The sequence below is a fragment of the Capricornis sumatraensis genome, chromosome 13 (genome assembly GCF_032405125.1).
Source record: "Capricornis sumatraensis isolate serow.1 chromosome 13, serow.2, whole genome shotgun sequence".
Taxonomy (NCBI): Eukaryota; Metazoa; Chordata; class Mammalia; order Artiodactyla; family Bovidae; genus Capricornis; species Capricornis sumatraensis.
In genome coordinates, this window is record NC_091081.1 from 88,475,154 (window position 1) to 88,492,075 (window position 16,922).

The window sequence follows — 16,922 nt, forward strand, 5'->3', positions numbered from 1 at the left end:
ACTGGCCACCTGGGTCTCGTTGGAGGGTCGGCTTTGCTGTGAGCTGCCTGGGGAGGGGCAGGGCGACTGGACCGTCCGGGACCACCCTGTCCTTCTATGGAGCTGCTTCGGGGCAGCTCAGGGTTCAAGGACGCCCACCGCCCGTTCCTCCTCTGAGGGCCGCACTGGGGATGGGGCAGCCTGGATACTGCACCCGGGGGCCATGGGGCTCGCGTCCTTGGTTTGGGCCCCGAGGGCCACAGGTAGGGGCCTGCGGTCCACAGTTCTGCCCCCGCCCACCACGAGCAAGGGCACGCCTCGGTCAGAGGGGTCTGCCGGCACGTGAGGGTCAAGAGAAAGTAATGCCCGCGGCCACCAGACGATCAGTCCAATGCTACTGCTGGCCCGTCACGTGGCTTCTGTGTCACACACAGGGCGTCTGGCTGGAAGGGGCACTGACAAGTGTGTGAAGTTTCCCACACACTTGGAAACTTCATTTACTGAACATCGAGGCCAGAAGCTTATAATGTTGGGGTTTTAGAAATGCAGGGCTTCCCTGGAGGCTCAGCTGGTGAAGAATCTGCTTGCAGCGTGGGTTCCTGGGTTCCATCCCTGGGTCGGGAAGATCCCCTGGAGTAGGAAATGGCAACCCACTCCACTGTTCTTTCCTGGAGAAACCCATGGACAGAGGAGCCTGGTGGGCTACAGTCCCTGGGGTCGCAGAGAGTTGGACACGACTGAGCACACACACGCACCATAATGAAGCTTCACGATGAAAGGGTGATTCACCTCGGCCAGGATGTCTCTCTCCATCTTTGACCTGACTCGATCCCGAACTGCAAGACAAAAAAAATGAAGACTTTCAAAGGCAGGAGTCAGGTTCTGCAGAATGTGGAACACAAAACTTTATTTATTTATTTATCTTTAATATAAATTTATTTATTTTAATTGGAGGCTAATTACTTTACAATATTGTATTGGTTTTGCCATACATCAACATGAATCCGCCACGGGTGTACACGTGTTCCCCATCCTGAAGCCCCTCCCACCTCCGTCCCTGCACCACCCCTCTGGGGCTGCTTTTTAATGTGCTGTTCAGGTTGGTCGTGACTTTTCTTCCAAGCAGCAAGCGTCTCTTAATTTCACGGCTGCTGTCACCACCGGAAGTGATTTTGGAGCCCAAGAAAATAGTCTGTCACTGTTTCCATTGTTTCCCCATCTATTTGCCATGAAGTGATGGGACCAGATGCCATGATCTTAGTTTTCTGAATGTCGAGTTTTAAGCCAGCTTTTTCACTCTTCTCTTTCACCTTCATCAAGAGGCTCTTTAGTTCTTCTTTGCTTTCTGCCATAAGGGTGGTGTCATCTGCATATCTGAGGTTATTCATATTTCCTTCAACAATCTTGATTCCAGCTTGTGCTTCATCCAGCTGACCATATCACAGGATATACTCTGCATATAAGCTAAATAAGCAAGGTGACAGTATACAGCCTTGATGTTCTCCTTTCCCAATTTGGAACCAGTCCTTTGTTCCACGTCCCGTTCTAACTGTTGCTTCCTGACCTGCATACAGATTTCTGAGGAGGCAGGGAAGATGGTCTGGTATTCCCACCAGCTGAAGAATTCTTCACAGCTTGTTGTGATCCATACAGTCAAGGCTTTGGCTTAGTCAATAATGCAGGAGTAGATGTTTTTTCTGGAAATCTCTTGCTTTTTCTATGATCCAACAGATTTTGGCAATTTGAAAACTTTACATATAGATAATTTCCCACTTTTTTTTTTTTTGTCACAAACTTCTCAAACAGATACAGAAGTTTAAAGAGCAGGCTGAATGGCCACTCCTGAAGCCTCCATCTGGATTCAACAACTGCTCACATTCGGACACATTTTCTCTTGGCCTCTCCTCCCGACACATACACACGTATTAGCCAAAAGTCTGATAATAAATCATCCACACCATGACCTTCCACCTCAAGTGCATTTATGACACACGCAACATCTCCTAAGCACAGGACAGTCTCTTACACAACCCGAGCATGACTGTCACCCCTAAGGAAACCAACCCTCATTCCACAACATCATCCGGCACCCCATCCACAGTCCAGCCCTGCCCTACCTAGCTCAGTCACAGCTGCTATTTTCCAGCACAGGGTTCTGTCAAGGCTCACACGTCACCTCTGATGGTTGCACTTCCCATTCCTTTTGCTTCTAGAATAAAACGGCCCCACACCTTTGTCTCCTTGCGCTTTCTGTGGGCTTTTAGGGTTAAGTCCAGTTTCCTTGTAGTCGTCTCCCGTTGTGTCTGGTTGCTGCTTTCCTGGTTGCTCTAACTCCTATATTTCCAATGAACCAAGGTTAGGCCTGGAGGCTTTTTAAGGTTGAGGCCAAACATTTTTGGCAGAAACACCTCCTGGGCGATGCTGCAGGCCCCAAGGTGCAGTGGGCGGGGCCGGGGTGCTGTGATACCCTGCTCAGCGATGCTGAACTCCACTGGGTCAAGGGGGCAGGTCATCCGCCTCCCATTGGAAAGATGCCTACTTGCTTTGTAAGTAATCAATAGCCTGAGGGATGACATTTTAGCACCGATGGCCTGTGGGTTCCCTTACAATTCTTCACTGGTTAGCTCGCATACGGTCCTAGCTTGAGTCATTTAGGGTCACAAAATGGCCATTTTCTCATTTCTGATGGGACTAGAAATCAAGAGGACCATCCATTCTCACTCTTCCTGAGGATAACTGTGAGTTATGGATTTTAAAAAATGAGTCTGTTGCGATAAATTGCAGTATCATTCTTTTCAGCGCTGACGCTGTCCAAAGTTTAGCCGTCTGGGAACACAGACGGAAACGTTTTGAGGCAAAAATCAATGAAACACAAACAAAGCCACTGCTTGGGAGTAAGAACAACGCCAAGATTCCCACGAGCAAACTGGTGCACCCAGGGCAGCGCCCAGGTGACCTCCTACGGCCCCACGTGTGTGAAGGCAGAGACGCCCCTCAAGAACTCCTAAGTGTGACAATATGATGAACACCACCCTCATAATCGGGCATTCAAGTCCTCCATTCTTTAGCCTTTTGACATATTCTTAGACCTGGGTCTCCTGCACTGCAGGCAGATTCTTTGCCATCTGAGCCACCAGGGAAGCCCTTCATTTAAGAAGTCCTTCCCAAAGGATGGCTATAACAGGGGGAAAAACACGAAAAATGGAAAATAACAGGCATGAGTGAGGATGTGGGGAAGCTGGCAGGAAGGTAAAATGGCGCAGCCCCTGTAGAAAACCATTTCGCAGCTCCTCACAAAGTTAAACACAGAAATACCATAGGGCCCAGCACGCCCATTCCCCAAAGAACTGAAGCAGAGATTCCAGCAGATCGCACACCCCCCCATCCACAGCAGTGCTAGTCACAAGAGCAAAAGAGATGGAGGCCACCCACGTGCCCACTGATGGATGGCTGAGTAAACAAAAGGGGGCGTGGCCATGCAGTGGAATGTTACTCAGCCCTGACAGATAAAATTCCGACACACGCTACAGCAGGGATAAACCTTAGAAACACTGCTGCTGCTGCTGCCGCTAGGTCGCTTCAGTCGTGTCCGACTCTGTGCAACCCCATAGACGGCAGCCCACCAGGCTCCCCCGTCCCTGGGATTCTCCAGGCAAGAACGCTGGAGTGGGTTGCCATTTCCTTCTCCAGTGCATGAAAGTGGAAAGTGAAAGTGAAGTCGCTCAGTCGTGTCCAACTCTTCGTGACCCGTGGACTGCAGCCTACCAGGCTCCTCCATCCATGGGATTTTCCAGGCAAGAGTACTGGAGTGGGGTGCCATCACCTACGCTAAGCAAAGTAGGCCAGACACAAAAGGATAAGCACCATACGATTCTACTTACTCAGGACTGTGGCTGCACCAGAGAGAAAGCCCTGTGGCAGAATCCGCATGGCTCCATCAGGATGGACCCCCAGCCCAAGCTCATTCATCACACGGTAGTTCTTTCTTACTTATTTATTTTTATGAAAGTATGGTTGCCAAGAGGTGGAGGGCGGGGTGGGAGCTTGGGGTTAGAAGATGCAAACAAACTGGCACACCCAGGATGGACACACAACAAGGTCCTACTGGAGAGCACAGGGAGCTATAGTCAATACCCTGAGCTAAACCACAGTGGAAAAGAATACAGAAAAAGAATGTGTGTGTAGCTGAATCCCTAGTGGTTCTGACCCCAGCTCTGCCGCCGCTCAGGAGAACCAACAACAAGGGGACAAGCAAGACAATCCCCCTGGAGACAGGACAAGGAGTCGCTCCACGTTCTGCCTGTCCTGGGTTACATGCTCTGGTGGCTCCGCCAGGGGCAACACGAAAGAAAGGGTTTCGGGAGAGGAAACAGACCCTGAATCCCTTCCTTCAGTAGAAGATGCAGAGGAGGACGGCTGGAGACCCTGAATAGGCACGAAGGCGGTGGGATCAGGACGATGCGCCTCCAAACACCCTCCAAGTCTGAGCAGGAGACCCTGGACGAGACACGTGGAAGGACGGGGGTTGCATCAGTGCCGGGGGCCCGGGGCTGCCCGCTCCCCAACCAGGGCCGACAGGACGCCTCTCGGGGCAGCTCCTCGGGGGGAGCCTCGTCCGATGCACTCAGGCTCCTGGGCCGTGTCCTTGACTTCGGGGAGCCGGGCAGACTGGGGGAGGGGCCGCGGGAGACGGCTGTCCACCCCCCAGGAAGTCCTCTTCCGGGAGAAGCACCCCCCCCACCCCCACGACTCGATCCAGAGGAGCGGGCGGCCAAGGAGAGGGGACGCTGTTTTCCCACACCCTTCCTGCCATCTCCTCGCAAAGCTCACTCTGTGACTCCGGATAGGAAAATGGAAACATTCTCTAAATAGGGTTCACGCTATTATCATTGAGCTCAGATCTCTCTGGAATGAGGAGCACTGCTTAGTCACACAGCTGATGATGGTGTTCGTAATGGAAACCAAAGGTCATAATAAGCCTGGGGACAGAATCAGAGAAAGACACCTTATATTCAGATTCCCAAGGGTTGTCCACTGAAAGTGGAAAAGTGAATATATATCCTGCCTGTATATTTTACACAATAAATCCCAGGTCTGTTAGAGAGGTAAGTGTTTTAAAAAGCCGTAAAATGACAGCAAAGATGAATCAAATACTCATCTGAGGTTTGGGAGGGGATTTCTTCATTTTTAAATAAAAGCAACGAAAGAAATAACATAGGAAAGAGTGGTAGACTCAATCACAAAACAAATTTCCCATCGAAAAGGTCATGAAAAGTTAAGAGGCTAACACAAGGGAAGGATGAAGGAAGCATCTCTCTGGGCGCCTTTCTTTCCTTCTGCATCTCAATCTTAGGACTGAAAGTCCCTTGGAATCCTAAGCCTCCAGAGGCAGCATCAGAAACAAGGCGCTCGCTGTCAGGTCGGTTTCTTTCTTAGTGGAGGGACGGCTCTGCAGCTGCCCGTCAGGTGGTCAAGGCAGCATTCCAGGCCTTTCGCTCCCTCCCCAGGGCCCGAGGGAGGGCCACCACCCCAAGCGGGTGGGCTGCGGGCCCTGCAGGGCTAAGCTGGCACGTGCAGCCCCAGGTCCCCCATCGCCTTCGGAGGGCCGGCCTCACGCCCGCGGCCTCACCTCTGAAGGGCCCGCCGTGGCACAGCTGTCCTTCCCTGTGGTGTCAGCCCGGCCCGGTCGCCCCCCTCGTCACCCACCTGCAGTGACCCAGGCAATCCAGGAAGGACAGCTGTGCCACGGACGGCCCTTCAGAGGTGAGACCGCTGGCGTGAGGCTGGCCCTCCGAAGGCTGGGGAGGGGCCGCGGGAGACGGCTGTCCGCCCCCCAGGAAGTTCTCTTCTGGGAGAAGCTCCCCCCGCCTTCCCACCCATGACGCAATCCAGAGGAGCAAGCGGCCAAGGAGAGGGGATGCTGTGTTCTTTCATCCTTCCACTGCTACCCCTCGCGGGTTACAGAAACGATGAAACCCTCACACAGCCTGAGGCGAAATGTCCCCCAGCCATCTCCTGCTGGGTGGATCCAGACCAGCTCAGCGCCTGGAGCCAGGCCAGTGCCTCCCTGAGACACCTGCTCTCTGGTATCCCACATGTGAGTCCAGAATCGAGCGGGGCTTGACACTGTAGATGCAAAAAATCCTCATGTTCTAGGCTATTTTGAGATTCACTAATAAATCGTAGGGGCTTCCCAAGTGGCTCTAGTGGTAAGGAACCCGCCTGCCAACGCAGGAGATCTGGGTTCAGTCCCTGGGTTGGGAATATCCCCTGGAGGAGGAAACGGCAACCTGCTCCAGCATTCTTGCCTGGAGAAACCCGTGGACAGAAGGGCCTGGCGGGCTACAGTCCATGGGGTCGCAAAGAGTCGGACATGCGGCTGAGCGTGCACACACACGCGCGGACACTGGGGAGAGAGAAGCATCTTTCACACTTCAAACCACCCCGTGGAGGGTTGGGATGTGGTTTCCATGGCTGCTTTTGTAACCAGCCTCCGTGAATTACACTGTGTTTACGCTACATTATATATCCTGTCGTATCATATCATTATGTCACACTGCATTCTATTATACAGACACTGTATTTCAAAAGAAAAGGAAGGCTGAGATAGAAACAAGTGTGGTCTCTTCAGTCAGGGCGAAGATGACAAACGGCCAGGGAGGAGGTGACCTTAGGAAGGCCCGGCTGGTGGGGGGACGTGTGAGCGTGCGGCAGCCCCCGGGGAGCACAGGGCACGTGAACCCCCGTCTCCTGCGGCCACAGGGAGGCCCGAGCGTCCTAACTGGAGCCGGACACCCGGCTGGCGATGAACGCAGCCTCCGCCCGGCTGAGTGACCACACTGACCACCTCCCGGCTCTGTCCTCAAAATCCTGCCGGATCTGAAAATCTGCCCTGAGCAGACCCTGAATGCTGAATAAAAGTCCATCTTGACACAGGACCCTTTACCGTCAAAGGTCAAGTTCACAGCACAGAGGGGCTTCCCAGGGGAAGCTGTGCTGCTTATCACACCAGAGAAAAAAGGGAGAAGACCCGGAATGATGAAAATTAGTGTCAGCCACGTTGACGATCATGTCAGGCACCGCTCCTCAAGAGCTGCCTTTCCATTTCTCTAAACCAATCTAGATCGTGGAACCAAGACTGCCACGCTTACTTAACTAACTTCTTTGCCAGAGACTCTGAGCCTCGAGTCTTCAGTCCTTTTGCTTTCACGTTTACAGGCAAAGATGCAAGCACACAAAACAATGTATCGCCTACTTTTTATCTACAGTGTAAGAAATACAGCTCTGGTCAGTCAGTTAGTCAGTTCAGTCGCTCAGTTGTGTCTGACTCTTTGCGACCCCATGAATCACAGCACGCCAGGCCTCCCTGTCCATCACCATCTCCCGGAGTTCACTCAGACTCACATCCATCAAGTCGGTGATGCCATCCAGCCATCTCATCCTCTGTCGTCCCCTTCTCCTCCTGCCCCCAATCCCTCCCAGCATCAGAGTCTTTTCCAATGAGCCAACTCTTCGCATGAGGTGGCTAAAGTACTGGAGTTTCAGCTTCAGCATCATTCCCTCCAAAGAAATCCCAGGGCTGATCTCCTTCAGAATGGACTGGTTGGATCTCCTTGCAGTCCGAGGGACTCTCAAGAGTCTTCTCCAACACCACAGTTCAAAAGCATCAGTTCTTCGGCGCAGAAAGGCACATACCAGGACACCAAGGCGTGCAGTCCCAGACTGGAGCGCTGTGCCTAAGGGTGATGCTGGCTCGGCCCTTTCGTCTTAGGTCACCCATTGGGAAAATAGGTCCCCTGGACAGGGAACACCCCAGAGACAGCGGGGTGAGGCTTCCTGATGGGGAAGTGATGCCCTGTGGGTGGGGGGGGGCAAGGCTGGTCCCAGGTGCCCCTCACCTGGGAGGGGATGAACGTGGAACCCAGATCCCACCAGCTCTGAATCACGCGGTTCTGAGTGTGTGGCTTCACTGCCTTGCACCTCGATTTCCTCATCATAAAATGCAGCTAACACTACCAGTAAGGGCACTGAACTCGTGTGCTTGGAATCTGCCTGCTCCCCTTCCCCCTCCCCACTTCCCCCTCCCCACTTCCCCCACCCCTCCCCCACCCCCTCACCCCCCCCACCCCACCCCCACCCCCGCCGAGGAATCTGCAACCGTCCAAATGTGAATGAAATGACGGAAAGGAAGCAGCAGGAAAGTAGCTCAGGCACTGACTGAAGCTCTGTTTCTAAGGCAGTGTTTTTAAAACAAAGCATCTTAGTGTAAGAGAAAAGGAAATAGAATGGTGCCCGAAACACATTCTGAGGCTTGAAACCGAGCAGGCTGGCTCTGATGGGGAATGTTTCACGATGTAGCCAGTGTCAACGGGACCCATGCATTTCTGTCCTGTACATGCTGACACTCCAGGGATGGAGTCAGGGCTCTCCTTCATGAAAGGATAGAGGAGGGCCAGCCCTGCAGTCTGAGAGACACCCCGAGAGGCTCAGAAGGCGCCGCTGGGACCCGCCCTCTTCTCTCCTGGCCAGGCTCTTGCTGGAACCTACCTGCAGCTGCCAGGAAACCCACGAGGTGCCCAGAACGGTCTATCAGTTACTTGCTAAACATCGAGATTTTGCCAGGATACTTTTTCCTTTAGAATCAACAGGTCACAAGCCATTTCCTTCAAAGTAGGAAATATGTATCTCCTCTGGGCTTAGAAAGTTGACTTACAGAGAGAACAGCTGAAAAGTTAGGCATGAGAACACAGGTGAAGTCCTGTCAGAAGACCACTACTGCAAAGACATACTGCATAATAAAAGCTCGCTCCACGTTACGAAGAGATGTTCCAGTCAGTCCAGTGCAGTCGCTCAGTCGCTTTGTGACCCCATGGACTGCAGCACGCCAGGCCTCCCTGTCCATCACCAACTCCCGGAGTTTACTCAAACGCATCAGTTCTCACTAAAATGAGAATTCTACAGGAGGAGCTGTCCTGAGGTGGGTGCTTGTGGTCCCCAGCAGCGCCGGGCATCCTTGGTAACTAACGTGACTGGTGGCAACCAGCTCCACCACAGGCTCTTCACGGAGCTGGAGGAACCAGGACTGAACCCAGACGTGCGTCTTTCTAACCAGATGGCGATGTAGGCTCAACCCGCCTCTTCCCTCCTGCACTCCTTCAGACCTAAAGCAAGCCTAGACAAGAAGAGACACACCTCCAAAGCCAGTCTCCAAGGAGAAGAGGCCCAGAAATGGAGGGAGGGACTCTGAACCTCCTGCTGGCTGCACTTCACGTGCGTGGACGAGTTTAACCCTCACATCAGCAGCATCACTGAGGCGCTGTCACTGCCATCTCAGTGGAGAGTCTAACCCTCACATCAGCAGCATCACTGAGGTGCTATCACTGCCATCTCAGTGAAGCAGGAGCCAGTGGCAGCCAGGAGAGGTTACCCGAGGTGGCACAGCCAGACGGAACCCCAGGGCCCAGCGTTTGCGCTCCCAGCCACCGCAGAAGTGTCCCCGCACTGGCGGGGCGCAGGGGACACCCGTATTCTCACGCCCAGACCACATCCGGGCCTGACATGACCCCAGCGCTCGGTAAGGGTCCCGCAGGGCACTCCAGCCTGCGGCCCCGGCTGGGAACCACCTTGTTAACGTGGGTGACAGTCCCCGCTGGCTGGTCACTACACAGGGGATGGAGCTCCGTCCTGCTTCATTCTGGGCTCAGGCCTGGGAGCACGTGGTCTTTTAAATCAAATTCCCCTGCAACACAAGGTAGGGTGTCGCCCTTAGGGATTCGTTATTTAGAGCTGTCACCTGCGGTAAGTCAATGTTGAGTCACGAACACAGACACGCTGTCAATTAGAGATGCTGAACACTTTGAAAGGCTCCTTTAGCAGCCGGGGGGCGAGCAGCACCATCCGCTCGCGGGGCCCGCGGGGGCTGGGGGTGCGGACGGGACGAGGCGGCTCTCCCGCAGGCTTGTCACCCCGTCAGCTGCTTCCGCAGTTGACATTTTCCTCAGAAATGGCGTGCTGCCTTGTTACAGAAAGAGGGGGCAGGCGACTGACACCTCCAAACTCATTTAAAGATGAAACAGAGCTGTCAGAAACGGTTCTCCGCTTGTCAGGTTACTTGGAACCCAAATGACAACCACGCTCTGCTGTGCACGCGGGATGGCCACCCACGTGCCTGAGAAACAATTGGGAGGTGTACAATCATTGCCACGAGTTTCCCGGCCTCCTTCCATTTTCCCCCTCTCAAAACAGTTTCACTCTTCGGGGGCATTTTCCTGGGGTGCTGTCTGCGCCCTGGAGGGGACCACTCCACACACGTTGCTCTTCCAACACGTTCTTCTGACTCACTAACGAGCCTGCAAACCGGGGGTGCTTTGAGGATGGAGAACAGCTTGTGAATATTTGAATCTCTCAGGCTGACCTATGCAGAGGTGTTGGAGCCAAAGCAAATCTCAATAGCCCTCCACACGTGAGGGGAAAGGAAGTTCCAGGAAGGTCAGAAGCCCCCTCGGTGGCTCAGAGGACTTGGCCGCATCGAGGATGTGTACCTGGTCCCCCTCTGATGCATCCAATCACCACCTCACACAAAGGACTGTTTTGTAAAACTTCTATGTTTTCTCTTAGGAAAACAAGTTCTGATTGCATTTCTGGCCGGGGGGGCGGGGGGGATAAAAAAGCTGTTCTTTAGTGACGGATCATTATGAAAAGTCGAAATAGACGACGTAAAATTAATGCTTGGTTTGGAAGCTGGCTTTGAAAGGAGCGCAAGAAAGTGGGAAGTTTTTCTGACTTTACTCTTACATGACCCATTCTCACAATGTAAAAAGGATTTCACATAGTCAAGCATATTGTTCTGGAATATTATGCAAATAAAAACTTCATGTTATACAAAGTCAAACGTTGTATGCTTGTTCAAAAGTTGGAATACAGAATATAGAGATGAAAATAAAAGCTCTCAATGCTGCTACAGCTGTTTTTGTTTTGGCTCATTTCCTACCCGTATGACATATACTCAGTATTTGTAAACACACAGGCAACTACCTGTACTCACGGAGACGCTCTTGCTTTTATTATTAATAACGTCTCGATTGTTCTCAACACAATCTCATACCCTGCCTAACCTGTGTAACCTGGTATCAGGAGCACTTTCTCAAGGACACTGAATCGGATTATAAACAAATGTGGAGGCACGCATACCCGTGAGGCTAAAATCACTGAGATGAGTGTCTGCACAGGGGTCGAGGCTGAGATCAATGGATGGGCTGAACAAGAACAAGCAGAGTGGAGACACAGGTCCCCGTGGCTCCGGTTCCCTCCTGCCTGCCCTTCTTCCTTGGGGGCAGGAGGAAGGATGCGATGGGAAGAAGGAACAGTCACCACCTGAGAGGGCAGAGAGCAACGAAGGTGCTGAGCGCCTGCTGCTGAGCGCCTGCTGCTGAGGTTAGTGGGATCTGAGGATGGAGGGCAGATGGCAGGGTACCACTGGGAATACTCGGCCCCAGGATGACCTAACAAAGGCGCCTGCTTCGACCTGCCCGTGTCTTCAACCACAGGGAGCTGCCCGCTCTGTGTCTGAGAGAGTGAACCTCTATGCGTTGAGGATGAAAGTGTGGGTTTTAGCAAATGGCCATGTCATGCAGCAGCTGCTCATTTCTAAAAATAGCAGCTTTACAGGGAAACATACCCCACTCAATCCCCCCAGCTACAGCGTGCAGCTCAATGGTTTCCAGAATATTCGGAGCCATCACCACAGTCAGTCATAACACATTTTCATCACCCCTAAAGGAAACCCACGGCCAGTCAGTCATCCTTGTCTCCCTAACCTCCCAGCCCCCAGCAACGATTCAGTGACTTTCCGTTCCTGTGGATTCGCCTCTGCGGGATTTTCATCTAAACAGAATCCTGCGACACGAGTAATGTTGTGACTGACTTCTTTTTACCCAGAACCTTGTTTTCAAGGCTCATCCAGGCCAACGATGCATTGATATTTCATTTCTTTGGATTGCCAAACAACACTCCGCTGTATGGACATACCATACTTTATTTATCCACCGGTGGATGGGCATTGGGCGTTTGTCCACTTTTTGCCTACTGTGAATTGACTGATGCTGCTATGAACATTCATGCACAAGCTTTTGTGTAGGCGAATGTTTTCATTTCTGTTGGTTATATACAAAAGATTGGAATAGTTGAGTCATATGCAAACTCTGTTAACTTTTGAGGAAGTGCCAGAGAAGCTGTTCATTTTCTAGACATTCTGATGATCCGGAATTACCAAAAGTCTAATTTGACTTTCCACTTCTATGAAACTACTGTTTAGTAATGAGATTATTTTATTTAAAGTGAGGGATAGAAAGTCAAAGCTGCTTTATTTTCTATACATCTTTTATTAACCACAAATGATTCTTTAAAATTATATTATTACAGAGATCTTGGCCAAGTTCAACTGACAATTTTAGAAATGTTATTACTGCTACAATAAAAAATGTTCACTATAAGTAGCATGGCTTAAATTATGTGGTTGAATTAAAAACTCCAGCGTCTAAAATAAACTCGAATGCCTACACAGACCCCAAAACTTCTGTATACAAAAGAACTATTGGCATAATTTGTTAGAAAAGTCAAATTGTAGGCTCTGCCCCTAAGAGATTATGATTTAGTAGGTCAGGAGTGGGGACTAGGAATCACTTTTAACAACGTTCCTCAAATACGCACAGGTGATTCTGATGCAGGCTCTAGTCTGGCCAAAGTCTCCATATTTTCTTCATGGGCAGTGCTGACAATGTCACCCTGGTTCCTGCTTCCTATAAAATACTTTTTGATAGATTAAGTCTTACCTACCTTCTAAATCCTTCTTGAATGAAGAATTTCGAAAAACTCTTTTCTTCCTTTCTACCTAAGACTTTTAGGCCTATATATATATATAGAATTTGATCTATGCATTTACTGTCTTATCTTATTGGTTATATGTAGTTCAAAAATATATCTTATTTACCAGCTAGACAGGAAGTGCCCTGAAGGTGAACCAGTGAACCAGTGAAGTTGCTCAGTTGTGTCCAACTCTTTGCGACCCCATGGACTGTAGCCCACCAGCCTCCTCCATCCATGGGATTTCCCAGGCAAGAATACTGGAGTGGGTTGCCATTTCCTTCTCCAGGGGATCTCCTCGACCCAGGGATCGAACCCAGGTCTCCCACATTCCAGGCGAACACTTTACCATCTGAGCCACCAGGGAAGCCCCGCCCTGAAGGTGGAGAATGATATTATTTTTGTACTGCCTCCTGCATGCAGGCGCTTAGGACATTGTGATATAAGACCTAAAAATTCTCAAGAAAGACCTGCTTTGACATCTGTGAGTTTTGTAGGCCCCAAAGTCCTAATCACAACTTCTGCCTTTGTCCGATGTGCCCCCCACCCTACTGGAAAGCTTCCCAGGTGGTGCCAGTGATAAAGAACCTGCCTGCCAATGAAGAAAACGTGAGAAACACGGGGTTGATCCCTGGGTTGGGAAGATCCCTGGAGGAGGGCATGGCAACCCCCTCCAGTGTTCTTGCCTGGAGAGTCCCATGGACAGAGGAGCCTGGCGGGCTGCGGTCCACGGGGTCACACAGAGTTGGGCACGACTGAGTGACTGCACGCACCACAGGAAAAGGCTCCCTGCCCTGGGATTCCCCATGGGCCGGATCGAGGTGCCCCATCTGGTCTTCAGCCTAACGGGTTCACTGCCCTGCCAGCCCACAAAACGGTTCTAACAAGCCCCCCACATTCTCCCTGGAACCAGGGGTCCCCCTGCCCTCTTGTTATCTATTACACAGCCTGCATCTCACAGCCCCTGCGACTTGCTCCACGCCTGCCGGGAGCCCCGTATAGTCCTATGTGGTGGGTGTCCTCCTCGCGTGAAGAGCATGGGTGAGTGATAGACTCCGTCATCTCATCTGTCCAGACCAGGCACTGTGTGCTCGGCCTTCTCTCACTGTTTAGGACCCGGGACCCCTCCCTCACCCCCGGAGGTGATCAGAGCAGACGGGGCTGGTGCCCCGGTTCTGCGGGCTATCGTCTACATGATCATGCACCTGGAACAGAGGTTTCAAATAGCAGCGTATTTTGACCTCTGTTACGTGCACGTTCTTGGCTGGGAGGTGGGGTGGGAGGAGCTCAGAGGGAGGGAATCAAGTGTTGGACTGAATTTCTAAAACCCAGTCCGGGGGACGAAAGAGAAATAAAACAATCATGAGTCACATTTTGTTTAAAACTGAGCGATCCAGCCTGATGGACGGATTCAGGCTGCTTTGTTGCCCAATACAGCCGAAGCAACCTGCTTCTGCTCTCCTCCTCAGCGCTCCTTCCCACAAGTGGCACGTCACAGCCAAGCATATGTGGAGCGTGGCATTTACACAATACGGCTTTCCCTCTGAGGACTGTGCACGTTTTTTAGGGAGATGTTAAATATTCAGGGACATGTTTGTATTGTGTATTATCAATCAGAGAGTAACGTGTCAACATACAGAAGTCAAGCAACACTACACGGGATGGCTATGCCCCCTCGTAACAAGTAGAGGATAAACCACAGTTAGGCACATCTTGCCCTCTGCAACCCCTCACCTTTCAAGGTGGCCTTCTTAAGAACCTTCATTGCGTAGAGCTGTCCAGCATCCGACCCCTTGACTTTCCTCACCAAGAACACCTAAGGAAGAGAACACAGGATATCTGCAGCTGTTAAAGACGGCAAACTCATTTTCCTTATTTGATCTGACAAGGGGTTACACTAGGGAGTGTGGGAAATCCCAATACAATAAATATGCCATAGGAAAAACTTAAATGTGACATCTCCAACATCTAAAAAAGTTTCATCTAGTTTAGTACAGCCCTGTGAGGACCCACGTTATGTGTTCATCTTAACAATTATAGTTGTTTTCGGCACCATTCTCTTTCCATGAAACACTAAATCAGAGGTAATTGCTGCTGTTTTCAGTTGTTGTGTCCAACTTTTTGCAGTCCCATGGACTGCAGCGCACCAGGCCTCCCTATCCATCACCAACTCCAGGAGCTTGCTCAAACTCATGTCCATCGAGTCGGTGATGCCATCCAACCATCTCATCCTCTGTCATCCCCTTCTCCTCCTGCCCCCAATCTTTCCCAGCATCAGGGTCTTTTCCAATGAATCAGCTCTTTGCATCAGGTGGCACAGTACTGGAGCTTCAGCTTCAGCGTCAGTCCTTCCAGTGAACGTTCAGGGTTGATCTCCTTCAGGATGGACTGGTTTCATCACTGGGCTGTCCAAGGGCCTCTCGAGAGTCTTCTCCAGCACCGTTTAGCAGCAATCAGTTCTTCGGCACTCAGTCTTCTTCATGGTCCAACTCTCACATCTGTACACGACTACTGGAAAAACCACTGCTTTGACTACATGAAACTTTGTCAGCAAAGTGAGGTCTCTGCTTTTTAATGCACTGTCTGGCTTTGTCAGAGCTTCCCTTCCAAGGAGCGAGTGTTTTTTAATTTCATGGCTGCAGTGATTTTGGAGCCCAGACAAACAAAATCTGTCACTGTTTTCATTGTTTCCCCATCTATTTGCCATGAAGTGATGGGACCAGATGTCATGATCTTAATTTCCTGAATGTTGAGTTTTAAGCTAGCTTTTTCACTCTCTTCTTTCACCCTCATCAAGAGGCTCTTTAGTTCCTCTTCACTTTCTGCCATTAGAATTGGTTTCATCTGCATATCTGAGGTTGTTGATATTTCTCCCAGCAATCTTGATTCCAGCTTGTGATTCATCCAGCCTGGCATTTCCTATGATGTACTCTGTATCGAGGTCACATAAGCAGGATGACAATATACAGCTTTGATGTACTCCTTTGCCAATTTTGAAGCAGAATAGCAGCTTCCTTTGTAAAAACAGAACACTTGTTCAGAAAACCAAACTATCTTCAGAAGTTTTCAGGGAGATAGATCACTTGGTTTATTGTAAATATGCCCTGTAAATATCCACAGTCAAGCTACCCTGAGAGTCCCTGCCAGACAACACAGGCCAGACTCCGACCCTCAAGAAGCTAAGTTCTCTAGTTATCCTCATCCATGTTTTAGCTTCGAGTAGCTGAAGTTTACAGACAGAGCTGGTTCTAAATGGCTCTCATATATTCTCATGTGGACACTTAACAGCATTTTCTGGAACACATTTTGACATGTTTTGGGAGGGAAAACCAAGAAGAAAAGACAACTGAGAGGCTAAGCTTGAGAGTCACATTCATAATTGTTGAATGAGATTAGTGGAAAACCAACCAAACAACCTAGGGTATCCAGCAGGAAAGAAAAGTACCTTCTGTGCAGATAGAAACAATGGTGTCCAGTACTTCCCAACAGAAAAAGCTGCGGTCATGACTGGCACGCACACAGAGGACGTGTGTCCAGGAGGGAGGGGTGCTGCCCACGTGTCCCTAACGGGGGCCCTCACCAGCCTCCTGAGACGAGAAGACCCGTCCTCACAGGGGGGTTCCGGCTCCAGGAGTCACGCCCAAGTGTGAGGCTGTAGGAGGGGCTGCATCCTCTCACCCTCCACCCCAGACAGACTCAGGACACGAAGTCGGAGGTGGGGGAGCAGGGGCCTGAGGGCCGCGCAGACCAGTCTGCCCTGCCCACGGGAGATGTGGCCCCGCCCCCTGGAGACACGGCAGGTCAGGAGGTCGGCGTCCGGCAGAGCATGGGGATGGCCTCCTCGCATCAGCTCCCGGGGTCACCGCCTGCCCTTGGGACCATCAGCTGCCTCCGGACCCGGGACTCCCCACCCCATCCCTTCGTGACCGCTGTCACCCAGGGTCCCGGGGACACTCAGGCCAGCGGGAACACCCCTTGCCCTCTGCCCAGCATAAAGGAGGCCAGAGGCGGGCAGGACAGTGTCGCCCCCCGGGACAGACGCTGCCCCTGGGGCTGGGATTCTAGCAAATCCCGGACAACGA

At 51.4% G+C, this 16,922-nt stretch overlaps 1 protein-coding gene across 4 annotated transcripts in view; it reads right to left on the reverse strand.

Moving 5' to 3' along the window:
• Positions 1–16,922, reverse strand: part of RPS6KA2 (ribosomal protein S6 kinase A2) — a 334,221-nt gene that overhangs the window by 66,864 nt on the left and 250,435 nt on the right. For all 4 annotated transcript variants that reach the window (XM_068985383.1, XM_068985384.1, XM_068985380.1 and 1 more), the window contains 2 exons: positions 14,575–14,656; positions 735–815 (listed from right to left, as the gene is read on the reverse strand). In XM_068985383.1, coding sequence (XP_068841484.1) covers positions 735–815; positions 14,575–14,656 — 163 coding nt within the window. The remainder of the gene's footprint in view (positions 1–734; positions 816–14,574; positions 14,657–16,922) is intronic.